This window comes from Atractosteus spatula, chromosome 7 (assembly GCF_055471065.1).
Source record: "Atractosteus spatula isolate fAtrSpa1 chromosome 7, fAtrSpa1.hap1, whole genome shotgun sequence".
In the NCBI taxonomy this organism is placed as follows: Eukaryota; Metazoa; Chordata; class Actinopteri; order Semionotiformes; family Lepisosteidae; genus Atractosteus; species Atractosteus spatula.
In genome coordinates this window covers 6,769,186-6,792,551 of record NC_142712.1, presented here as the reverse complement: position 1 = coordinate 6,792,551, position 23,366 = coordinate 6,769,186, and the positions used below count along the sequence as shown (strand labels likewise).

Genomic DNA, 23,366 nt, shown 5'->3' with positions numbered 1-23,366 from the left:
TTTCTCAACTGGAAAGGAGAAAAAATACATGTCTAGCAAAATTAACTGCATTTTTCTATTGAAAAAAAAAATGCAAAGCATACAGATAAAGCTACACTGCCTTATGGTTTCTACTTACACACTGTCCTAAAGAGAGCACACCTGCTACTGCCAGAACTTAATGGACAGTTGGAAATCCGTGGTCTTGCAAAATCTCAGGTGTGTGCGATGACAGCCATTTCCCCAAATCCATGCTGAAATGTTGCCTAATGGATTGTAAAGCAACCTGATTCCGAAGGGCTGGGCGGACTCCACTGCACCATGAGCATTCGATCCAGCTCCGTTTTTCTGTTCGAATTTGTCTTCACTGGCAAAAGGGTTGGAAAGAAATTCCGTGGTTAAACACATGCGAGGTTGTGAGGTCTGACTAAAGGCCCTGGACAGAACAGTGTCCTCCCAGGCTGCCCTGAGCTCTGTGCAAACTCAGAACACAGAAGTGGAAAACAATGTGAACACTGACTCTGCGGAATCCAACCTGTCACACGGCTGACGTTTGGCACACTCGGCCCGATTAATATTCATGTATAGCACAAAACACATCATGATGATTTGAAAATTACAACTGACTGAAGGCTATTTAAAACAACTTCGGCATGGTACCCCTGTGAGGGTTGTCCTTTACAGTACAGTATATGGCATTCACTATCTGCCTCAACCACGTTCAGCTTTAACACAATAATACAGACCAGCACAGTCTGGCTGCTTCTGAGCAGACTGAGAAAAATGGTTGGCCAATGGAAAAGTAAAGATTTAAAATTCTGATCTCTCAGCTGTTTTCAATTGTGACTTCCCCGTCATCAGTAAGTAGATTTATCATCACTTTTCTGTCCTTGTTTTGGTTCTTACTCAGGACAGTAATACTTTCCATGACCAAAATAATTGCTATAATCTTAGCTGCACCCCTTACCCTCTTTTCAGTGCTTCACACATAGTAGTCCTGCACTGGTCACTTTCCCAGTCTTAGAGTAAATTATAATTTAAGGGCCTTTCAGTATATAATTTAGAATATAATATAGAGTGCAGGTCCTTTTTGTCTTTTGAAAATAATTTTCTTGAATAACCTGGGTCTATTGGAGTTGCGCACATTATTATTAAGGGCAGGATTATTAAGTTTGTGGTGTGGTACGGTACGTTGTTGTAATTGCATGGGACTATACATTTTTTCATGTATGTTAAGCCCCAGCTCTTTTTGTCTGTCTGTACCACAGATAATAATGTTGCCTTTTGACACTAGTGCATTGCTGTCTGTTAGTTGATGGCTGTAGTGGAGACACTAGTGCACTGCTGTTATTTTATGGCTGTAGTGGAGACACTAGTGCACTGCTGTTATTTCATGGCTGTAATGGAGACACTATTGCACTGCTGTCTGTTAGTTGATGGCTGTACTGGAGACACTAGTGCACTGCTGTTCTTTCATGGCTGTAGTGGAGACACTAGTGCATTGCTGTCTGTTATTTCATGGCTGTAGTGGAGACACTAGTGCATTGCTGTCTGTTAGTTGATGGCTGTAGTGGAGACACTAGCGCACTGCTGTCTGTTAGTTGATGGCTGTAGTGGAGACACTAGTGCATTGCTGTCTGTTATTTCATGGCTGTAGTGGAGACACTAGTGCATTGCTGTCTGTTATTTAATGGCTGTAGTGGAGACACTAGTGCATTGCTGTCTGTTAGTTGATGGTTGTACTGGAGACACTAGCGCACTGCTCTCTGTTATTTCATGGCTGTAGTGGAGACACTAGTGCATTGCTGTCTGTTATTTCATGGCTGCACTGGACACACTAGTGCACTGCTGACCACCGTTTCCTCTGCTCACGATGTAACACATCGAAAGAAAAGATTTCGCAAAGCTTTGGGCTTCCACGCACCCTTGTTTCAGATATACACTTACACTGTTCTTTCTTCCGGCTCAAAAGAGGACAAAAACAGAAAAGCCACTGCTGCTTTCTTCTTTGTACTTCTCGTGCGCGGCAGGGCTGGCTACACTGCCTTCAGAAATGCGTCTTATCAGCCGGGGAGTATCCTGATTTCAATCCACCTGCGAGTCGCTACAGCTGCACAAACCGGCGCTCCCACAGGCCCCCTCTCCCTTGGCAGAAAGCGCTTTGTACATGCTAACTAGATCATGGTGAGAAATTCACCCAGCCCATTGAAGGGACCTGTAAAGTGAGAGGTCCCGATTCAACCGCACCCACAAGCCCTTTTACAGCAGGCAGCGAGCTGTCAGTCTGACGCGATTCCTGCCTGTAACAGATATAAGGGCTGTCTCTGCATAACCTTTGTGTTCTCTCCAGCTTCCCATTCATGGGGAGCTACTGAACCACTTCACGACTTTCTAATAAGCTAGTGAAAGAAATTAGAATGGATCTGCCACATTTATTCAACGCCAACCCCCCCCGATTTGCACGGGATACATACAGTACACAGGAGTTTTATGCCATTAAGTTCCTACACGAGTTTCTGTTGCCCAGCAGCTGTACAAAACCCCTGGTTAAAGCAGATTAAGCTTAAAACACCTATGGAAATTAAGGACAATAATTCATGCTAAACTGTATTCCAGTTATTAGCATAGCTAAGGAAACATATTAAGAATTTATTATGTATTTTTCTTAAGAATATTAATTACAGACACCTTTCAAAGCTAAGAAGGTTTAACGATGCTCTTGACTTGTATATATAATGTGACAAGTTGTTCAATCATGTAATAATACCAGACTTTGAGATCGTTACTCGACATTCATAGCCAAGTCACATCTGTTATGACCTGTCAAAAATATCGGCAGTGCTTGAATAGAGCTATTTAGCATGACATGAAGAACAGTAAGAAAAAAAGAGGAAGTTCTTTATAAGGTAGCTTCAAATCAAAGCGTTCTTATCTTACATCCCATGAAGTAGTCTACTCACTGATCCCAGAGGACAAAAACACAAAGGAATTACTGCAATTTAGAATCAGTAATTTGATTTTAAAAGGTTGTACAGTAAAACCTCGATATTCATGAGTTCAATATCCACACTTTTGCCTATTTGTGCAAAACTATCAGAGACCACTTTCTCTGCATCTGTGGACTAAAAATGGCCTATCCAAAGGCAGCACATTAGGAGAGTAACTGTGGCCACCCACTCGCAGATCTTCTTCGGCCTGCATTGGCCTCTGTAGGAGAGGCACAGCTCGATTAACAAAGAGGTAACAGGGTTATATAGCAGTGCATTGTGGGCTATTGTTTAGTCATTCGTTTTCCATCAGCACAGCATTAGATGAGATTAATGCCTGTGTGTGAGCATTATGCTGAAAAATAAAACAAATGTTAAATTACAAAAAAACCCGACATGGTCCCCTTAGTTATCACACTCTCAGTCCTTGTGAAATCGCACAAAGGAAATCTGACGTGCCAAGCCAGTCCCAAACTCATTCTTGGCGCACGGACAAAATTCCCATTGTTCTATTTAAATAACGTATATTAACAGTGAAAGATCAATACACAATCCTCAGCAAGCTACAGGCTTTGGAAACATTCTTCTCAGACTACGGTAACCTCAGAGCTACAGTAAAACTCCTGTCCAACAGATCTGGAACACCATCACAGATCAACCTACAGTATAAACCCATTACCAAGATGCTGGTTCCCATTGATGGATAACAAAACATGTCCCAGGGTCACTCAAGACAGGGGGGGTTCCTACTTCTGCTGCTCTTCTTTCTGAAAAGTGTTTTTATCATTATGATTTGTATATATAAGAAACAACAGGGATCTGTATTCCTGTATCTGCACTACACATATCTGCACCCTGCTGTCAGTACCGAGAGGCAGCATGATAGCCATGGTATTTTTCAGTAAAAATGAATAATGCCTTTTCTTAAAAATAAGGCAAAAATAACCCAGAATAAAAAATCAGATTGCTCCTTCTTTACTTCTATCTTTTGTTCTTTAATTATTTCCTGACCTGCCCCCTGTCTTTTTCCTCTTAAAAGTTAACAAAAGATGTTAGTCACTGTAAATTTGTGTCCTGTTGTCTCCCTAATTCACTTTGAATTCTGGGCAGCACTTCTGAGGGATCCAAGCCGAACTGAGAACTGTACCTGAACGTCATTTAGCCATGCTATTCCTGCGCTGGTGAAATCGCCCTGACTTGTAACACTGGTCAGTAAATACAGAAGACAGCTCTAATAAGGCTCGATACCGGAAAATAAAAAAAGTAATCTCTCCTTTAAGAATCAAGTGGGTCTTTTCAAACTGCCTTTTACCTCTGACCAAATCTTGGGTCAGAGTGCAGTGAAAAAAAGCTGCCTTTCGTTTAGTTGTGCCAGAATTTTATTCTTTTGCCAATATCTCCACACGCACAAAAAGCCAAGCTGTTCCACGGATTCTGATGGTAAAACGATTCGGTATCATCCATTCTCATATGTGAATTTGTCCTTATTTTTTACTGACTTCACTGAAGTCTTACCTCAGCTGCTTTGAAGCCTGCTTTTCTGGCAGACATTATTACAGATCTGCGGCCGTAAAGGTGAATTAAACTGAAAAGCAGACAAAGATATTGGATTTGAAAAAAAATGGTCTCTTAATCTATTAAGAAGAGCATTAAGTGGAATTCCAAAGAATCGGTGAAATAATTTATGGTTTATCTGAGCTTTTTTATTAAGAGGTAATTAGAATTCCATAACATATGCACTGGAACCCACTCTCTTGTCCAAAATCAATCCAGCGGGACACAACTGTTTAACTTTTTAATGCTTGTGATCTTAAAAGTTGCACTTCATTTTTTCACAAACCTTTTATCTACAGTAGTTCATGCTTTCTGTCTGTGCATGTTTATACCTTCATCGATAGCTGTGCATTTTGTTCACATGTGCTGAAGGTACTGGCCTACAGGACCTAAATGGTCCTCTGCTTGAGGTTACAGAGATGTTTGCAAAGTATAAACCACACTACATACTACTTCTCTGCACCTCCGACATTCATGAACAGTTTACGTGGGCAGGTACAGTATTTAAAACCCAATATATGGGGAATGAATGAGCAATAGTATGAAATCTCTATATCAGCCATCCATAAAATTAGCTGATCTTACTATAATGTGCAAAAATGCCAGGCTTCCAGTGGAAATTTGGGACACTGCCCTCAAGTCTTACTGCAAGGCTCACACAACGACAGCAACCCCTCATGAATACATGCTATCAGTCAATAGCACTTAGGATGAAATGGTAACCTAATTAAGCATGAAAACCCAGAACTATTGTAGTTGTGTCCAAAAAACTGCATGTGGCCCACGGTTTGTTACAAATTCATGCCAAGCTTTTAACCTCCTGCCATAAGGGATAAACAGAGGCACATACAAATGGCATTAAATACCATGAATACAGTGAATACATATATATGTTCGCAACAGCCAATTGTTCAAGAACATGCGACAACACAGTGACGCCTGCTGGAAACGTCGGGAAATGTAATAATAAAAAAAATTATTATTATTATCACCATCGTTGTTATTATTAATAAATACCGCTGTAATTCTGCCAACGGCAAGATCAGTGGTTCTCTTCTGCCACTATTTTACATGGCCACACTCTCCGCTCACACGGCAGTGCTCCTGCTGGACAACGGCTCTAGCCCGAGCCTCTGGAAGCACAGGAGCTGACCGGGGTGCCGGCCGTGACTGCAGACTGAAACTCTCGGCACTGGGCTTCCATCCCGGCTTCTCCCTGTATCATTTATCGGCTTTTTTGGCTACCGGGACCCATGATGAGGGTGGGGGGGGTACAGCGGAGACTCGGGGTGCTGTGGGGTGCAGTCTAGGCCTTCCTGCACGGGGGGGGCCCTTGACCACATTTTAGGGGTCCTTAGAACAGAAGGAGCGAGGAACCCGTGATGGGGTGACTGACAGGGGCTGTGTGTGGGGGAGGACGCCAGTCGTGTCTTATTGCAGTGCAGGTTGTTCACAAAACAAAAAAAAAACACTTTCTGTTTTGACAGGAGCTTGAGAAGCAGTGGAAGGGCATCTTATTGTCAATGGCTTTTAAAGGCAGAAAGATGAATTAATGACAAAAGCAGCTCTCAGGGCCATACAGCCTGTCAGGCACAGAGCAACCCCTTTTCAGAGGCGCTATGGCCCAGCATCGATTCCCCTGCAGGGAAAGACATTGTTAAAAGAACATTAGTTTCAAGCAAAAAAAGAAAAAAAAAGTTCCAAGATATTTGGTCCACTGAGTTGTTCCTGAAGCCTACTTAATGACAAAATTGTACATTACGAATTATTACGTGATTGAATTGGCAAGACTTCACTTCAGTGCAGTTAAGTCTCTGTGGGCTCACAAAAGCACTGCCAATTAAAACTATTTCACTTCATTTTCAGCGCAAACTTCTGGCATGATCTGGGAAATTAGTCTAGTCAGAGTCATTATGTTGTTTGGAAGAAAACGATGGCCCGTTTAACTCAACTCATTGTACTCACAGTGTTACAGTTGCTAAGGCCTGCATAAAGAAAGAAAAACTTGTCAAAGCTAATTGTCTCAATTATACGAGCATAGACAAGATTAATCAAGGTCTGATTTCACTTTGGTGAAAATTACTCCCTGTGAAACAAATTAAGGGTTTATTAAAACGACAAAGCCAGTTGTGTGCAATCTGAAAGCGTAATTCCCAAATCTAAGAGGATGTTGAAACTGAAGGCTTCCACATGGCAAAATGAACAGACATGCTTTTCCTTATAAGAAAAAGAAAGATAAAGTGCTTCTATTTTAAAGAAGAGCTGGGTTTTGTTTCTTGCACTCTACATGCAACAGGTGGTAGTGACAGAGCCAACAAACCAAGCTCTACTGTACTTTGCAATGTCTGTGCTTATGGCAAGTTAGAGAACTACCAAACAAAAGCCTACTGTCAGATCTGTCTCTCAAAGGGCTTGAAATCCAGAAGATAAATACTGGCCCTGCAGGCCTAACAATTATTGTAAAGATACCCATAATATCCCCCTAGACATCCACAGACTGCATTCTATTGCTCATTATCGAAGTTAGACAAATTATCAAAAACCAAAAGAAAAGTTGTTTTACTTATTAGACTACAGGTTGATGCCAAAGACGAGCAAGGAATAAAAGGAGCAGTTCTGACATTTTAAGTATTAGCAGACCTCCGATTCGTAAGTGGTAAAGATAAAGATAAGCTGCTCCTGATCTCAAGCACCATAAAGCTCAGACACTGTGTTCTGTTTTTAGAGCAGCAGAAACAAAGTGTATATTATACTTTGAAAAGAATAACATGCACCAGAAGTTTTTATATCAGGAATAAAAAAAGACCAAACGGCAACTGTTTTCATGGACAATCGGGCCATTCAGCAATTTTTTTTTCTAAGTAAAACCATTTATTATGGAGCACTCCCATTAAACTGAGAAAGGGCACAGTTGTGTTTGGAAAATACTCCGAACTTCAGGAAAATAAAGAGTTGAAAGTGGGATGAACGGCTGCTGACAGTTCATCATTCAAACCATGAAGGATTACCAGAATTTTGCTGAGAAAAAAAGTCAGTGATCTGTGCAGCAGATTTAGAAGAGAGAAACTGAAAATAGGACATGGTTTAGTGTATCTGTGGCTGTTCTGGCACCCTTTAGTACAAGAAAAACACTCACATAAAATGAAAGACAGGGTTGAATGGGTAAATCTTAAAGAGGTCCATTAAAATACAAAGCGCTCTCCAATATAAGCTGGATCTAGTCAGTATTAAAGCTGGACAAACATAATGGCCACTGACCTTGCGCTCTGAAAAGACCCAGAGGTGCTCATAAGTGTGGAAAAAAAGTATTTAAACAATTACACTAAAAAAAACATTTAGGAAAGTTTTAGCTTCAGTTTTCATTCTATTTTTAAAAAAGAGAGAGAGAGAAAAAAATGGGGGTGAACAAGAACTATGAACCCAAAGGCTTGGCTGAAAAAGAACTTCAGCTCATTAAAAACTACACCGAGAGACAGAGAGCAAAAACAGCGAAATAGCAGCCTGTCTGTGCTTCTACCCAAGATTCCCTCCTTTCAGAAAACCCACAAATAGAAAGCGTATTTCTACCAAAGGTGAAAGGCCGACGCACAGTGGCAGAAAGGACACACAGGGCACGATTATTACACTGTGGCTGCATGGTCACTTCTGGAAGATACACAATAGGATCTGGGGGGCAGAGGAAAACCTTTATTTTCTTTTTCTTTTTGTTTTGCAAATCTGGTACCCATTCAAAATTGTATGGCCCATAGCGATTCCAGGTCTTAAGTTTATTTTGGACAGTGAACAACATTCCCCACTTGTTCAGATCCGTCCTACTGCAGCATGGTATATGTTCAGAGGGTAAGGCTGCGCATTCTCATCCAGGGAACAGATCCTGCTCAATGTCACTGCCCGTTCCGTGAAGACAAGCGCAAGAGCGCTGCTGGTACGGATTAATAATGAAAATGAACTCTGATAGCGAATAAAGCACATTTCATACCATCTTAAACACTACGGAAATAGTTTCTTAGACTAATATTTATAGATTCTAACACAGATTCTTAAAACGAACCACATCAAGATTAAAATGTCGGGCTTTTATTATGGTTTAATAATACTGATGCTGTGCGATATTAAAACAAAACCAAAACAAAGATCATGAGCAAATAATCCCTCCCCAGGAGAAGAAAACACAAGATCATCAGATCTCCGTTTTGGACTCGGCGTCGAGCCGCAATCTACCAGTCAAAAAAACATTCCACCAGGATGCCTCACAATAGAAAACCAAGAAGCTTACACAGAGCACAAATCTTTTCTCCTTTTTTTTTGTGCCCAGATGTGTCACAGCCTGAGCAAGCAGGAAGAAAAACATAACGTCTACATTTTTCAGAAAACATCCACTAGTCACGTCTGTCCGCCGTGACGCCTCTACTGCCCATCTGCCGGGTCGTCTTGAAGACCGTAGCTCGGAAGTCTTGACGGCGGGTTTCGCGTTTTCCTGTGGATCCCCTCGCTAGCACACAGTGACTGTCCCCTCCGGTGCCCGAGCTCTGTGCTGAGCCCTGACGAGCTCCCAGCGACAGATCGCAAGCTTGGGATCCTTCCTTTCCAAATCACTGGCACTGTGCGCTACCTTCACTCTCACTGCCCGCCACTCAGACTGCCCCTACCAGTGATCCCCACCACTGGCTGAGGCTTTGGTCAGGGATTTGAAAAGAAAGAAACAAGGAATGAAAGACAAAATTCTGGATGGTCTCACCTAAGAAAGGATCGACCTCACACCTTTTTCACGTTAATTTCAACAAAACCGAAATCCACAGTGTATCCCGCTAATTGCAAAAAAAGCAAATACAAAGCCCAGAAAACGGAATCTGATTGAGAACGAGAGCTGTTTTGTACCAGGCTAATGAGCACTTGGATTCTTGTGCTGAGTGTAATTACAGTCAAGGCTTAGCCTGTTTAATGCAATTTCCTTATTCTTTTTTGGAAGCTGGCCTTTTTGGGGGGGTGGGGGAAGGGTGCATTTTAGCTGTTTTTAAAGCTATCATATAAAAAAGCTTTAAATAAAAATAAACCCAAAACATGAAGTGAATATATAACTTCTATAAACATCTAAAGCTGTAGAAAAATGATTTACAATATTACAGATTTTCTAATTAGAATAGATTTTAATCAAATGTCTAAATGACATGCCTAAAAAATAAACACTCACATTGAGCTGCAAATATAATAATGTGCAAAGTACCAAACCAGTGTGCTAGCAGTTTCTACTGAAAATTCATTAGAAATAAATGGATTCAGATAAGAGGGAGAAGATTATGCATTGCCGTGTGTGCGAGAGAAATTTTCCTTCTGAACACTTACAAACAGTATGAGCATACAGTCCACTCACATAGAGTATGAGCTAGACAAAAGGCAGTTCTGTGCTCACCAAAAAAAGCACATTATAGTCATTGTACCTTATCTCTCAAAAGCTTCCTGGAAAGATGAACAAAGAAATGGAACGGGATAAAATCACAGTGTAGAGCACTCCTTACTGGTGTTGAAAGCCACCTTCCTTTGCTATCCACTCCCATCTCAGGAAAGTCGTAATGAGGAGAAACATGGCTCTCCGCACTTTCTACCAGATAACCGCTTACAAGTCAGCTCATAGAGGCTCAGAGATACTGCTCTGACATTCCTGAACAAGCACCTAAAATTCCGGTGTCTTCCTGTCTATGGCGGAATACTGCGGGACCTATCTTTCTCACATTCTCAGGTTTATCACACAGATCTCGATTTGACTTTACCAGCACTGCTCTAGACACACAGACAAACAGGTTGAGTTTTTCATTTTAAGGCCACTCAACTAAATGCACTGAAATCCAAGTGTATACACAGTATGTATTCAGTGGTTAAAATTTCTAGTCCTATATTGTTTCCGTAGTGAAAATAAACATTAAACCATGCTGGTCTCACTGCATTATTTGATAACATATATCAAATTACCTTTTCACTTTATATATATGTACATAACGACTATCTATATATTATTTATTCACAGACACACAAATTAGATCTACTACAATCTCAGTTTCCTAGGGAACAAAACCACTTTTCCACTATATGAGCTATTTTAAAGTTTATATAACTTTTACACAATACACTAATTGTGTCAGATCTAATTGTTATTGTTAGGACGCATACACCCTAGTAAAGCAACAGAATGTATTAGCGGGTTTTCATCAAGTGAAATCATTCGAAAGATTAATCTACCCAGAAAACAATACTTTCAGTCAGAAGAGATATATTTCCCTAGAGATTGTGGCAAACGCCTTACCCCAATTAGCAACTGGCAATTTTTCTTCCTTTAATTTAATCAAACACACTTCTAGAGCTTTAAAAGCTAAAGGCAATTTATTTTACAGTTGGTTTCATTACCCACTTCCAACTGTAAAATGATTCCATAAGACTAAGGGTCTTAAACTGAAAAAGTGCAAATAAGTATCAGCAACCTCTTAATTAATAAGAAACCCAATAACTTTACATTTAGGAATGGTATGCTGTAGCAAAGGCTATTTTAAGACAATTAATTATCCTGGCGATCCGGCAGAATATAATTGCCAGTGACAAGGAGGTAACTGAGCTTTCTAATGAGGTTATAATTCCTTTGTGTGTCAAGTCCTGACACTTACGACATTTGGAGAAAGATTCTGTTGACTTTGCAAAAACAAAATGAGACCATAATTTATGTTTGAATTTGACTTTTTTTGTTGTATTTTCATCCGTAATAATGTATTTTTAAACCCGCGATACCCTCCATTTGAGGAAGATGAAAAGTCACAGCTTTGAAAATTTTGATGAAAACCACATGGCGTGGAAAAAAATCAAAATCCTGACATGTATCTGAATAGTTGACATTTTTAAAATATCAACCATATGGGTAAGCATTGTTTTATTTTAAATGACTTTTAATTAAATCCAGAGGAAGAATACGTTCCATTTTAGATATAAACTTTGAATATTGCATAGGGTTTGCATAAATTAACAGCAAGGATAGTCTGAAAACCTTTTGTCATTAATAGGTCTTAATTTTTTTGCAATCAAAATCTGCCCATCAGTTGCTCTGAGCAAAGGCTGTTTCTCTGCTACTTAAATTCACTTTATTTCACACATTGCTACCTGCCTTCCATTTTCATATGAAGATCCCTGTGACAGTGCAACACTATTAGTCCTAAAAAACTCATTAACTTCTTTGGTAGTTTTACTAGGTTTGTAAAAAAACACTGTTTTTGAGCATTTTGCTCCTTGTTTTATGGAAGATCACTTTCTTCACTGTATTAGTTTAGGTTCCTGTCTCAGGCAAACCCTTTGAATCTTCCCAAATCCCAAAGTAGCATCCAAGCCCTGTGTGATACGGCATGATTTGGAAATCTTGGAAAGACAATTAGCGCATTACTTCAAAATGGCCATTGATAAAACAAATTGGACTATACCAGTACGTGACAGGTAAATTTTACCAATACCTGTATAAAAAAAAAAGGACATGACTTCATAGTCTGCTGTAAATTATGATTTTTCTACAATGTCACCCCTGTTTAATGCTGCAATATTCTATTTTTTTCTGGTAGAAATCTGACTGGATGGATACAAAAGTTATCAAACATAAAAGGAGCTTCATCTCAATGTGCTTTTAATATCAAAGCGATGTGGAAAATGCTAGATTTTAGGAAGCATTAACCTTTTGCAGGCACTTTCCAAAATGACTGTTAGCTACAAATTTTAAACAGATGTAAACACTAGCCAAGCCATTAACAAAATGACTGGTCTCTTAAAGCCAACACTTTCCTGAAGCTCTTAGCCGTGTAGCTGTGTTTTGCTCAGCTTTGTTATTTACCCGTGTATAAAATCTATTCGTTATTGTAGCTCGGATTCCTATTTTATCCTACAGCACAGAGAGAGAGTTAAAGAAGCATCCTGGTCTCCATTTTCCACGTGGCATATGGAACACTCACTGCATTAAAAATAAGAGGCACTTTAATTTAACATAACCTATTTCATCTAAAGATAACATCCTGTCTTTTCTATGGCATTTCATGGCGAGATTAAATGGCTACAACGGTGAATTACTGGTGGAAAACAAATACTGTACAAAGCAACTAGAGGTCCTACGAATCACCAGGGTGAATCACTAGTCTGTTAAAATAAAAAGAGGCAAAGCACTGCTAAGTCACTATAAGGGCATACGTAGCTGAGCGGAACCTTTGGTTATAGGTTATAACAGACACTGGACTTAGGAAATCTAATAAAAAAATCAAATGTGGATTAGCAGGTCACTTATCCTTTTAACGTCCAGAATAGGGGGGTGAGTTTTAGAACTGGAAAGCAGGAGGAAGATGTTTCTGGGGGAGTGGGAGTAAGTGGACGTTGACACGTTCCAAACAACGCGGCCACTCTCTCTTTCTCTTTCTACTGTCGCAGCTCTTTCCAGGCCAAGCGGCAGGCAGGCCCGACCTTGGAAAGAGCAGCCACCCAGAAACCGATGCAAGAGAAACGCACGGCGCGACACATGCTCATAGACCCTGGGGTTTCTGCACGCCGAGGCCCGCTGAGAGCTCGGCTCCCAGCTTCCTCTTCTGCCTTGCCCCCTTCCCACACCCTACTTCAGCTCATAAAAACAGATGTGGGATGCAGCACACAGGATTAGCCTTTTCCTCCAGTATGTATTTTGTTTTGCAAAGCTGGTACTTGGCTCTTTGGTGGTGATAGGTAAACCTCTCTTACTGACCTCAAACCATGGAAATTCAATTAGACGATTTAAGTGTTTCATAAAGCAATGGGTGGCTGTCCAGAGGAATTCTAATAAAACACAGCAGAAGCAAATCACAGTGCGCGGACGGCCGCACTTGGCTCAGAAGCATAAAATTAGAAACCGCAGGCCAATGACATATTATTGCAGTCCTAGATATGTTTAGAAATCACTTTGCTGGCCCCTGGGAGGACCGGGAGGGCCACGTGAACGGGGGGAGTCTGTGAGTGAGCGGCCATCAGCCGGGACCCCTGCACCAGGCCGGAGGACGGCCACCTTCCCGGCACCCCTGGTCAGGGGAGGGTGACCGCAGAGGCGACCCTGGCGCGCACTGGGGGGGTCGGGGCACCCCCCGATGGGCGCGGTGGCTCTCTGGGATGCCAGAAAGGCTCGTGGGGCACACTCTCACTGGCCTGCCGCCCAAGGTGTGTCTTTCTGGGGTCACCCCTGGCTCATGTAAGGTTAGGGCTGTGCCCGTACCTCCACGATCATCTTGGAAGCCCTCCAGAAAGGGCACCAGTCCTCCATTTTATAAAGTTAGGCGTCTTTATTACAGCTGTGAAACAAAACTGCAGCATGCTGGCAATGACCCTGTGTCATAAGCATAACCAAAAGGGCTTCATTTTGACGTTCTGGTGACAACGACTCCAAGCACACTTCAGACTCCAGACCCCAGAAAGAGCAGCCGGCTGTGAATTGGTACTTTCCTGTGTGCCAGCGGAGGCCAAACCTATTGGCTGGCCTGGCCCCCTGATCCTTGATGTGTGTTTATCTGACATGAATTCCACACGATCAACGACTGACATCAGCTCCCCACACTGCGCCATTGAGGAAAATCCAGAACCACACTAATTCCTCTTCACTAACTACTGGAAAATCAAGAGATCAAGAGGAAAGAAAAATAACTCATAATGGCAATAATACGCATTCATAACGGCAGATCCACAGCAGCTGGAGCTTCCATGTTTTTGTAGTTGTTGAAAAATAGACCACAGATACACTGTGTGCAGTTAAGGAAGCATAACTAACAAGTCTGCATCACCGATATGTGAATCTGTAATAATATAATGACCTGGTGCAACAGCAACAAAGAAAATAGTCGCATAGCAGGCTAACGAAAAAATAAAAGCATCTGTGAAGTCTCTGCTAAAGGACGTCTCACCACTAGATATGCTGGAAGTGTCAGACATCTCTCAAGGCTCAATTATGAACTCTTAGAAAAGCGGAGCAGCCAATAATACATGACAGCCTTAATAAAACACTCACAGGTTTATTGGATAACGTGGTAAGCCACCAGATCATATTTTGAAATTCTCATTGTGCACAGTAGCTTTTAATTTTTTCCAGTGGTTTTAGAGCAGTCGGAGCTGATCCCACAACAGAAACGTTCACTTTGACTCTGGAACACAAGTCCAATTTCAGAAGCAGGGCTGTGGATCAAATATACAAAATGGTTCAAGCACCTGCATCTGAAACTTACCGGCGGCCTCCAATAAGTGTTAAAGAAAAATAAGGAGCAATTCATCTTCTACTTTTTGTTGTCAAAAGCTCCTGAGCTGGCAGTATTAACAAAATGATAATATAAGGCTACCATGTGTGTTTAAAAATTGTATGCTTTACTATGACATCTCTTTCTCTTTCTGTGTACTTCTGTAGTCTGGAGTAGTGAGTTGTTTTGTAAAGCAAATATAAACAACATATTTCTGCAGATTCTAATCAGGGAGGGGCTTGACAGACTCCTGCCTTTAAATTTTTATGAAGCACTGAAGCTACATAAGTGAAGAAAATGGTTGCTGTTATGCCACTGATTCTTGGGAAGGTATTATTAGGGACATCTTAAACCTTTTGACTTTCCTACATCAGCACCCCCTCCTTCACTTTCAAAGGACGCTCTCTTCAATATTCCTTCAGGTCACAAAAAACATCAATATTACCTAATAAATTAGCTGCCTAGACTAAAGCGTGGGTAAAACGCAGGCGTTTACAACAATGAAGAATCAGGTCTTGCCTCCAGGAAGCTCAGTACGAACTTCACAATTAATAAATCATTTTGGAGTACGCAGCCCCAACACAGCTGTAATCCTCTGCATATTATTTTAAGATGTTGTATGCTACCTATCACTTTCCACCAGCTTATTTAACATATAGGCTGGAGTCACCAGTTTTTTGTATATCCACCCAATTTGGAATTGCCTGTTTTGTGTTTTACATTTCCCGGCTTAGCTTAGTGCTACGATGCCTGGCTGCGCCCGACTCCTCCAACCAAACCCCCTTCCAGACTCTTGCCCTCTTAACACGCGGGAAGCACAGCGCTGTGTCTCTCTCCCGCGGCAGCGCGAGGCTGGGAGGGGGCGCGGTGTCGCAGGAGGCCGACTGGCACGTTCCCGGGTTCGACCCTGCGACGCCTGGATCGGAACCAGAGCTCAACCCGCGCTTGGGCAATCTCCCTTCCTGGTCCAGCCGCGTGGGAGCCAATGTAAAAAATAGCTTATGCTCAAATTCTGATAACGTTTGCTTTGTTTATCATAGGTTTTCTGGAATATGATAAAAGCTCCCCAGCCATGTTGAAGCAGATACCCTGGATTCTTTCAAGAAACAGCTGGATAAGATTCTCCAGTCAATTGGCTGTTAACTACCAATCAGGTTAGATGAGCTGAAAGGCCTCCACTCGTTTCTAACTTTTTTTATGTTCTTTATGCTAACTGATTCTCTTTTTTCACATCGGTATGTAGAAAATTCTTTTTCTAAAGTGGCATCCTAATGGCAGTGAAATATAAAACACATTTCCACAGAGGCAGAAGACGTGAACCCCGTTTAAATATAATAAGAGTCAAGTAGTGTGGGGGGTTTAATGGGCAGTGGGTCCTAATCTGACCAAAGGAGGCCTTGAGCTCTGTGGAGCTCCAGTAGGGTGGACAAAAAGCAGACACATATGTCCAGTACCAGCGTAACATATAACTCCTTTTCCTGCCTTCGTTCAAGAAACAAAAGTGATATAGTTATCAGATAAAAACCTTTAAAATGGAAACTGATGTTTCTTGTTTGCTTCAAGGGTGGCAGGAGGAAAAAAAAGTGCTTTGGAAAAGAAAATGGCACCAAAGGGTTAACAAAAAGTTCAATTCCTGCTCCTGTTAGCTACAAAAGAGGTGGATAAATAACCCGTAGACTGGCTTCTTTAGGAGACACAGAGGTTGTTTGTTGAGATGAGGTGTTACGGGGTGGCTGTAAGAATAAGAGCCTGGTTGTGTGGATGAACAAGCACACACAGACGCTCGGTGTGGGCGAGGGTTTCTGGGACGAGACAGGTTGGCTCACGGACCGCAAATACCCTCGGCATTGCAGGTCAGGCACCAGAATAGCGCCTTCTAAATATTCTACCCTTCTGAGCGCCGCACATGAATAATCGCAAAAGGGAGTATTCTTTTTCCCCTTCTTATTTACCCAACATGCTCAAAACATAATAAAACCAACAGCGACAAGCATGGAAAAGCTCTGCACTTTTGCTGAATGCAGCACTTTCGAAGAGTTCTGAATCATGAAAGGCTGCATTCTCCGACTCAACCTGACTCAGATCGGATTTTATTAATCTAAAATTTTGAAACCTTTCTTTAAATTAAAAAACAGTTGTCTGCTTTAGCTAAGTGTGTTTTACACATTTATATACAGGTAAACATACAAAAACTCTAGGAAACTAAAAAAGCATATACACATATGAAACATATGACATTGTTTCATTAATAAGGTACAAGTATTTCAGAGTCACAAAGAGCCACTGTAATCCTGAAGAAGGCTGCATAAAAGTAGAAAAGGAAATAAGGTAATAGCTGGAGATAACTTTCACGAGCATTAGAACACTCTTGATATACCCCAATACACCAAATTAATAGCACTAACTTCCAAGGAAATTAAGATACCAGAGTTCCAGGCTGTTCTTTTTCACATACTCCTGTGTCGTGCCGGCTTCATATGGTTTCCATAAAATACAGTCGCAGGAGATAATGGCAGTGAGGCATCCTTCCAGCGCCAAAAACATCCTCTGTCTTGCCAGCTGATTGGCTACGTAACTTTCCACTGGCGGGGCCTTTTTGGATCATAAGCAGACCGAATCGCGCTTCGAGTGGATTGAAACTGCGGCACAAAACAACTCGACTGGGTTTTGTTACGGGTTTCCTAATGCCGCCATGATGCCCTTTGAGAGATGTCTACCAGAACAGCTTATCTACAGGACGCTCACCAGTTCCAAGCCAATTGCATGTCCGCAGCCGAACTGTTTGCCTCTTGCCTGCAGTAAGGGGGAGGGGGGTCCGTGTTCTTTTTAAGACAGTCTCTACACTAGTGTGTTGCTATAGCACAGGGAACAGTTATCATCCATATCCCTTCACTAGTGAGCACTTCTGTGTGAAAAGCCAAGCAACGGACGATTTCCCAGCAACAGGACTCAGAGGGAAGGTGCTCCGCTGGTCCGTCTGATCAGTGAAGCTCAGCCGTTGTAAACACGAAACAAGCAAACCTTTGCTTATTTTTTAAGAGGTCATTCAAATCACCTGTTCAACATGACCTCTCTGTTGTCACACAAGCTCTGAATCTGTAAAGGTCATATGATATCTGCAGCTCCTGGTGCCATTATGCCCCCATTCGATATTGTACAGCGGACAGATATCCTGTAAAATTTCACTTCTCATATTCAGAGGAATAATCTTGGCCATTACAGAAGTGCCCTTTTACTCTGTGTTGCCGCCCACAAGCTAAACATATATTTGTTAACAGGAAGACATATCAAGCGTATCTAATGCTTTCTTTCCTGGTGCTTCCCCGCGAAGGGGCACAGAGTAACACCGTACAGCCCTGGTCAATCCCTAAGGCTTCACATACGCAACACAAACTGCATCGGTGTAATTAGCCCCACATGCCTGTTTCACACAGCCCTTTGCGGATGAAAAATGCGCGTGGCACAGGTCCATGCAATCGCATTTGTTAAGAGCCAGTTTCCCTCACGTGGGTAATTTGTCTGTGTAAACTACAAGCCCCACCACTTCGCTCACAGCATCTATGGCTTCGGGGCCTTTCTGATGGGTCGGCTCAGGCTGCCAGACTGCCACCTGAACAGATCTCTGGCATGGGCATGGTGGAACTGTATCCAGCCCCCTAAGAAACCAAGGCTTTATTTTAATACTAGGCAGCGCTGCCAGCATCCGGAAAGGTAATTTAATAATGTTAACGTCAATGGAAAACTAACAAGAAACAATGCAATACTGTACTTAAAAAGGAAGCAAGCACAATAAAATACACTACTGGCAATACGTCTGCTGCTCGATCAGGATACACGCACACTCCAAGCACACAGTGTGTCATTTCTTTGCTGCCTTTTGCAAATGTGTGGTGTGCCTGTTTATTTTTTAACTTGCATATGCCTTTGTGTTAACTGCCACACAATCTGTGAGCTTGTGCCTGTAATATATAAGTGCATATTAAATTACAGGCTGCGTAGATGAGAAGTCACCACTGGATTGAACCTAGGATGCAAATGGAGATTTGTACCTCACAGATACAACAAAGCGAGTCCGTAATGGCGGGCTACAATAAGGGGTTTTATCATCTTGCAGACAAATGTGATGAAGTGCACTGCTTTTGCGTTTTTCTCTTTACACCAAAGACATGAAAACAGAAAGAGGAACTGATAACACCTGACTTTGCGCAGTGTCCAGTTACCTTTGACACAAGGTATAAATAAAAACAACATATTCAGAGGCCAGAACTTCAAAGAGCCCCTCCTGGTGCTGTTCTTTAACCAGCTGCCCTGTATCAATTTCAAACAGAGCACATGGGGCAATTTTATAAAATATGTATGTTTAATCTTTTACATTTAAGACAGAAACTGCTGTGAAACCAGATATCTGGTTTGTTTCAACGGCAAGGCACAAGAATTCCTATGTACGGCAGACTAATTCGGGTGCAAATAACACCACTCAAAACAAAATAATAATAACCAGCCCTTCAGAAACAGCCTCACAGTAAATTATATTTAGTAGAAAACTAAGCTCAATTTTCTAATACTTAGGGTCAGTAAAGCTGCTACTTCCTAATAAACCCCAAAGAATTAACAAGAACCATACTGCAAATTTATAAAAGGAAAAACTGTTGCTTACAGAATAAGAGGTTGAACTGTTGGGTTTCCGGCACCCAATTACAACTAATAAAGAAAGTCATATACAGGGCAACTACAAAGTTACTTAATGCATACCGTTGCTTATAACTCCCAAATCATAGCACATATGTTTGTGGAATGAAGTGTGCATGCACAAAGGGCCAAACTGAAAACATTTCAAAGATTTCCAGATTGTGCCACTGGGGGATGCTAGTAACACAATGCATTGTCTTGTCTTATTTGTCCTTCTGCAGACAATCGTGCCGAGCTGTCAGGTGAGTCAGTTTACCTGCTGGGCTCTTTCAAGGCGGGTTTGTCTCCAACACAGCAAAATACTCTCACAGTCTTTCTACAGCTATGAAAGAAGCGGACCCCCTGGTGGTCATAAAACAGATTCTGGGAGTCCATTCTACACGATCCAAAGCGCACAGCAAAATTTTGCTAATGTACAGTATGTGTTACGGTCTGGGTGTTATAAGCAGTGCAATACATGAAGTGACTTTATCCCGGATGTGTGTATACTCATGCTGGACTACATATCTAATAGCAAAACCATATAAAAGTAAGTGATACACACTTCACATCACACAATAAATGTACTTCCATGCTGAAACTGTAACAGATGTGAAATCGTATAGGAAAGCATCTGCAAACTATATTCACTAGGCCAAAAACACTGTGATGTTTTTTTCTCCTTACAGACACATTATAATTTTCAAAACTTTATTGCTTTATTTTTATTTCTGTTTCTGTGTGGTATGGTCCTTGGAGTCCAGTCACCTTTTAAAGTACCACATGAAGGAAAGAAAGACACAAGACACAGATGTTATCTGGCCATTCAGACTGATCGTGGGCAGGTTCCGGCCCCTCTCACAGATGCAGGTGAGAAACCGATGAGGCAAATAAAGAACAGCAAATGTTGGGGTTTTTTTCCATGTTGTGTATCAAAGGTCACCCTGTTGCACACATTCCTGGGAACCTACTGTATGAAGACACTAGTTATTGCTCTGCAGTCCTATGACTTCATCATTCCAGAAACCTTCCATTTTGTCATGTAAAGTTTTATATACACAAATGGCGCTACGATGAACATGTTAAAAAATGATACACTAAGTGACACTCTTTCGTTTTCTTCCATCTCGTCTGCTGAAGACAATGTACAGGTTGTATTTTTGCACAAAAGGGTTGTTGTAGAGCCAAAACAAGCTATCCAGCCACTTTGTTGAAGGTGATATTCTTAATAAATGTCCCGATAAGATTAACTGTCTATTTGCAGTCAAACAAGCTATGTGGGCCAAACAGTCTCCTTCTGATTGTAACCTTCCTTCTATTCTGAAAGTATTGAGTCCATTAATTTAAAAAGGTGCTCTGAAGAGTGTATTTTGGATTGAATCTAGACCATATGGCAGCTGCCTCACATTCTTAGGCAATTGCATGAATATGGTGTTTTCTCTGTCAGTTCTACAGAGTTCAAGTCACAGTGAAAGCTAGGGTAATGAGCTGCAATCAAACTTTAATCTGTAGGCTTTATTAGATCTCAGCTTTGCTACTCTGAAAATCATTAAGCACTTAGTCTCGGGGTCTGTGGCTTGCTGTAAAACGTGTGTGGACAAAATTGCATGTGAAGACGCAGACTGGAAATGAACATGGGGAAAGGAAATGCTGATATGATTTCTGAAAGTTCTACATTATATTAAGTACTTACAGGCACATGCAATTATTAAAAATGCCAGATAACAGTGCACGCTGAACCGATTTAGAACAAAGCAAGCATTACCAATAAAGCTACAAAACAAGTTAATTTAACACACAAAAAAAATGCTGCCAAACACAGGGCAATGCCTGCAGCAGTCAAGGCAAATGTCCAGCACCAGTTTCTTATGGATCTAGGGACAGTGACATCACCACACTCTTCCGTGACCAGCTCCATATGGCCCATAACACTCTTGATTGACTTTAATATCCTGTTTCACTTAAACAGGTATGGATGGCAAACCCTAATTCCAATGATATTGCCTTCATTAAGACAATGTTCTGCACCTCCGCCCCCTTAAATTTGCTTTCTAAATAAATCCTTGTACTTCCGTAAGCCCCAGAAACACGAGAGAGGTAATGAACCAATTTTCAATTTAGTTTGCCCTCTAGTTCTGATGTTCATTCCAGTCTGAGGGGCTCTAATAGATTGGTGTGGACTAGTATTTCATTTTTAGTCACCAATTAAGGCTCATACGGAGTGAAAAAAAGGTCATGGGTTCACTTCACACCAGTGTTTCAGAGCTAATAAAGTGAGGGTTCAGTGTCCTGACACATTTACTCACAGCTGGGCTTTGTAAAACCTCAATCCAGCCATTTGGTTTATTTACTTAGAAGAAGGAAAAAAAAAACTCCAAGGCCTCATGTCTTTTTTATTAGCATTTTTTCTTTTTATCATGAAAGATGTTTCCTCTGCTTCAAAGCATGAAACCATCTTCTTTCAAGTTTGGTTTCGTTTACAGGCTGCTATGCTAATAATAACCTTGCAGCTCAAGAAATGTTCATTTATAAAATGCTTAAGAAACTTCAAAACCTCCCACAGGCAGCCTTCAGTCCCAGCCTCAGGTCCCATTTCTAGAAAATGCGAAAAGGGTACTTTTTTCCTTCTTTTAGTTTCAGTTGCTAAGGTATTTCACAGGAGGAAGATAGTGCAGTTTTAGCTTGTTGCTTGCAAGCTGTGGCAGCACATCAGATCACAACCTCCCTGTAAGATCATTTGAACTGAGCCACCTGTTCCTTCTAATTGCTTCCTAATTCACTAGAGAGACCATAATTTCTCATTCTTACTGCCGTGTTAAAAGTAAAAGGAATGGAATGCAAATTGTTATATTCGGTGCTAAATGATTTAGAAGCAAAACTCTCACAGGTCAACACATAAGCCACACTTTCATCTGCTTAGGCTCCGCTAGACTTCAGCCACGGGGAACGTGTTCAGCCAGCAACCGCCGAGAGGCGTGTTGGGGTGGCTTCGTGAGCCTGTGAAGCCGACCACTGTGACTCCGCATTGCCAGATGAACTCCACAAGCTCCAAAGATGACGGCTTAATCCTCCAGCTACCACGAGCTTCAGCCCTTGGACAATTCAACATATTTCTTGAGTTACCGCTTCCCGCACCGCTTTTCGGACGGCCTCCTGAGACGAAACGCTTTCTTCGAAGCGGGGAAGGGGAAAAGGTCTAGACGTGCCGTTACTGTACGGTTACTCCAGGCTTTTAGCTTAAAGTGATGCCGCCTACTCACCTGGGCGATATTTTTGTTCAAAAGGTAGACTCCATATTCAAACTGAAAGCGCTCTCCCCTGGGGTATAAGGGAAACCTGGAAACACACAGAAGAATACATCGGTCAAGCAGGGAAATTAGCAGGTATGGCAGGTAGCTTGTGGATTTTTGACTGTAGCAGATTGTTTTCAACCTATAGCCCTCCTGGCCTTTACAGAGTCTGCTGGATGATATCAGTGCTCAGAAACAAACTGAAAAATACAAGGGGGATTTTTTTGAATGTACAGCTATCTGCAATACATGTATAAACTGTACTGTAAGCATCTTAGACATGATCAGGAGTTACTCTATACCAACACAATAATGTATGAATAGGTTACGTGCATTCACGATGTATTGTAGCCAAAACCTCCGCTCACGGTTTCTGATTTTGTGCCAGCTTTGACTGTTATTGCTACAGCTTAGCTGGTGTCAGAAGAAACCAAGTTTGTTGCTCAGCGATCTTTAATGCACGTGGATCAGAATTTTCCACAATTCTATGACGACAAAACTGCAGGTAAGCTTTACTGCAACAGACAGCGGGAAGTGCTGTAATAGATAACCCATCCCATTAAACTATCCGATCCTTGTCAGGTGTTCCTCATCTTGTTCCTCTGTACTCAGCCTTAAAGCTTAAGAGGCTT

General features: G+C 41.6%; 1 protein-coding gene across 2 annotated transcripts in view; it reads right to left on the bottom strand.

Annotated features, from left to right (window-relative positions):
• The window catches only part of uvrag (UV radiation resistance associated gene), a 90,748-nt gene that overhangs the window by 11,255 nt on the left and 56,127 nt on the right, over nt 1–23,366 (bottom strand). For both annotated transcript variants that reach the window (XM_088921874.1, XM_088921873.1), the window contains one exon: nt 22,705–22,780. In XM_088921874.1, the coding sequence (XP_088778000.1) occupies nt 22,705–22,780 (76 nt within the window). The remainder of the gene's footprint in view (nt 1–22,704; nt 22,781–23,366) is intronic.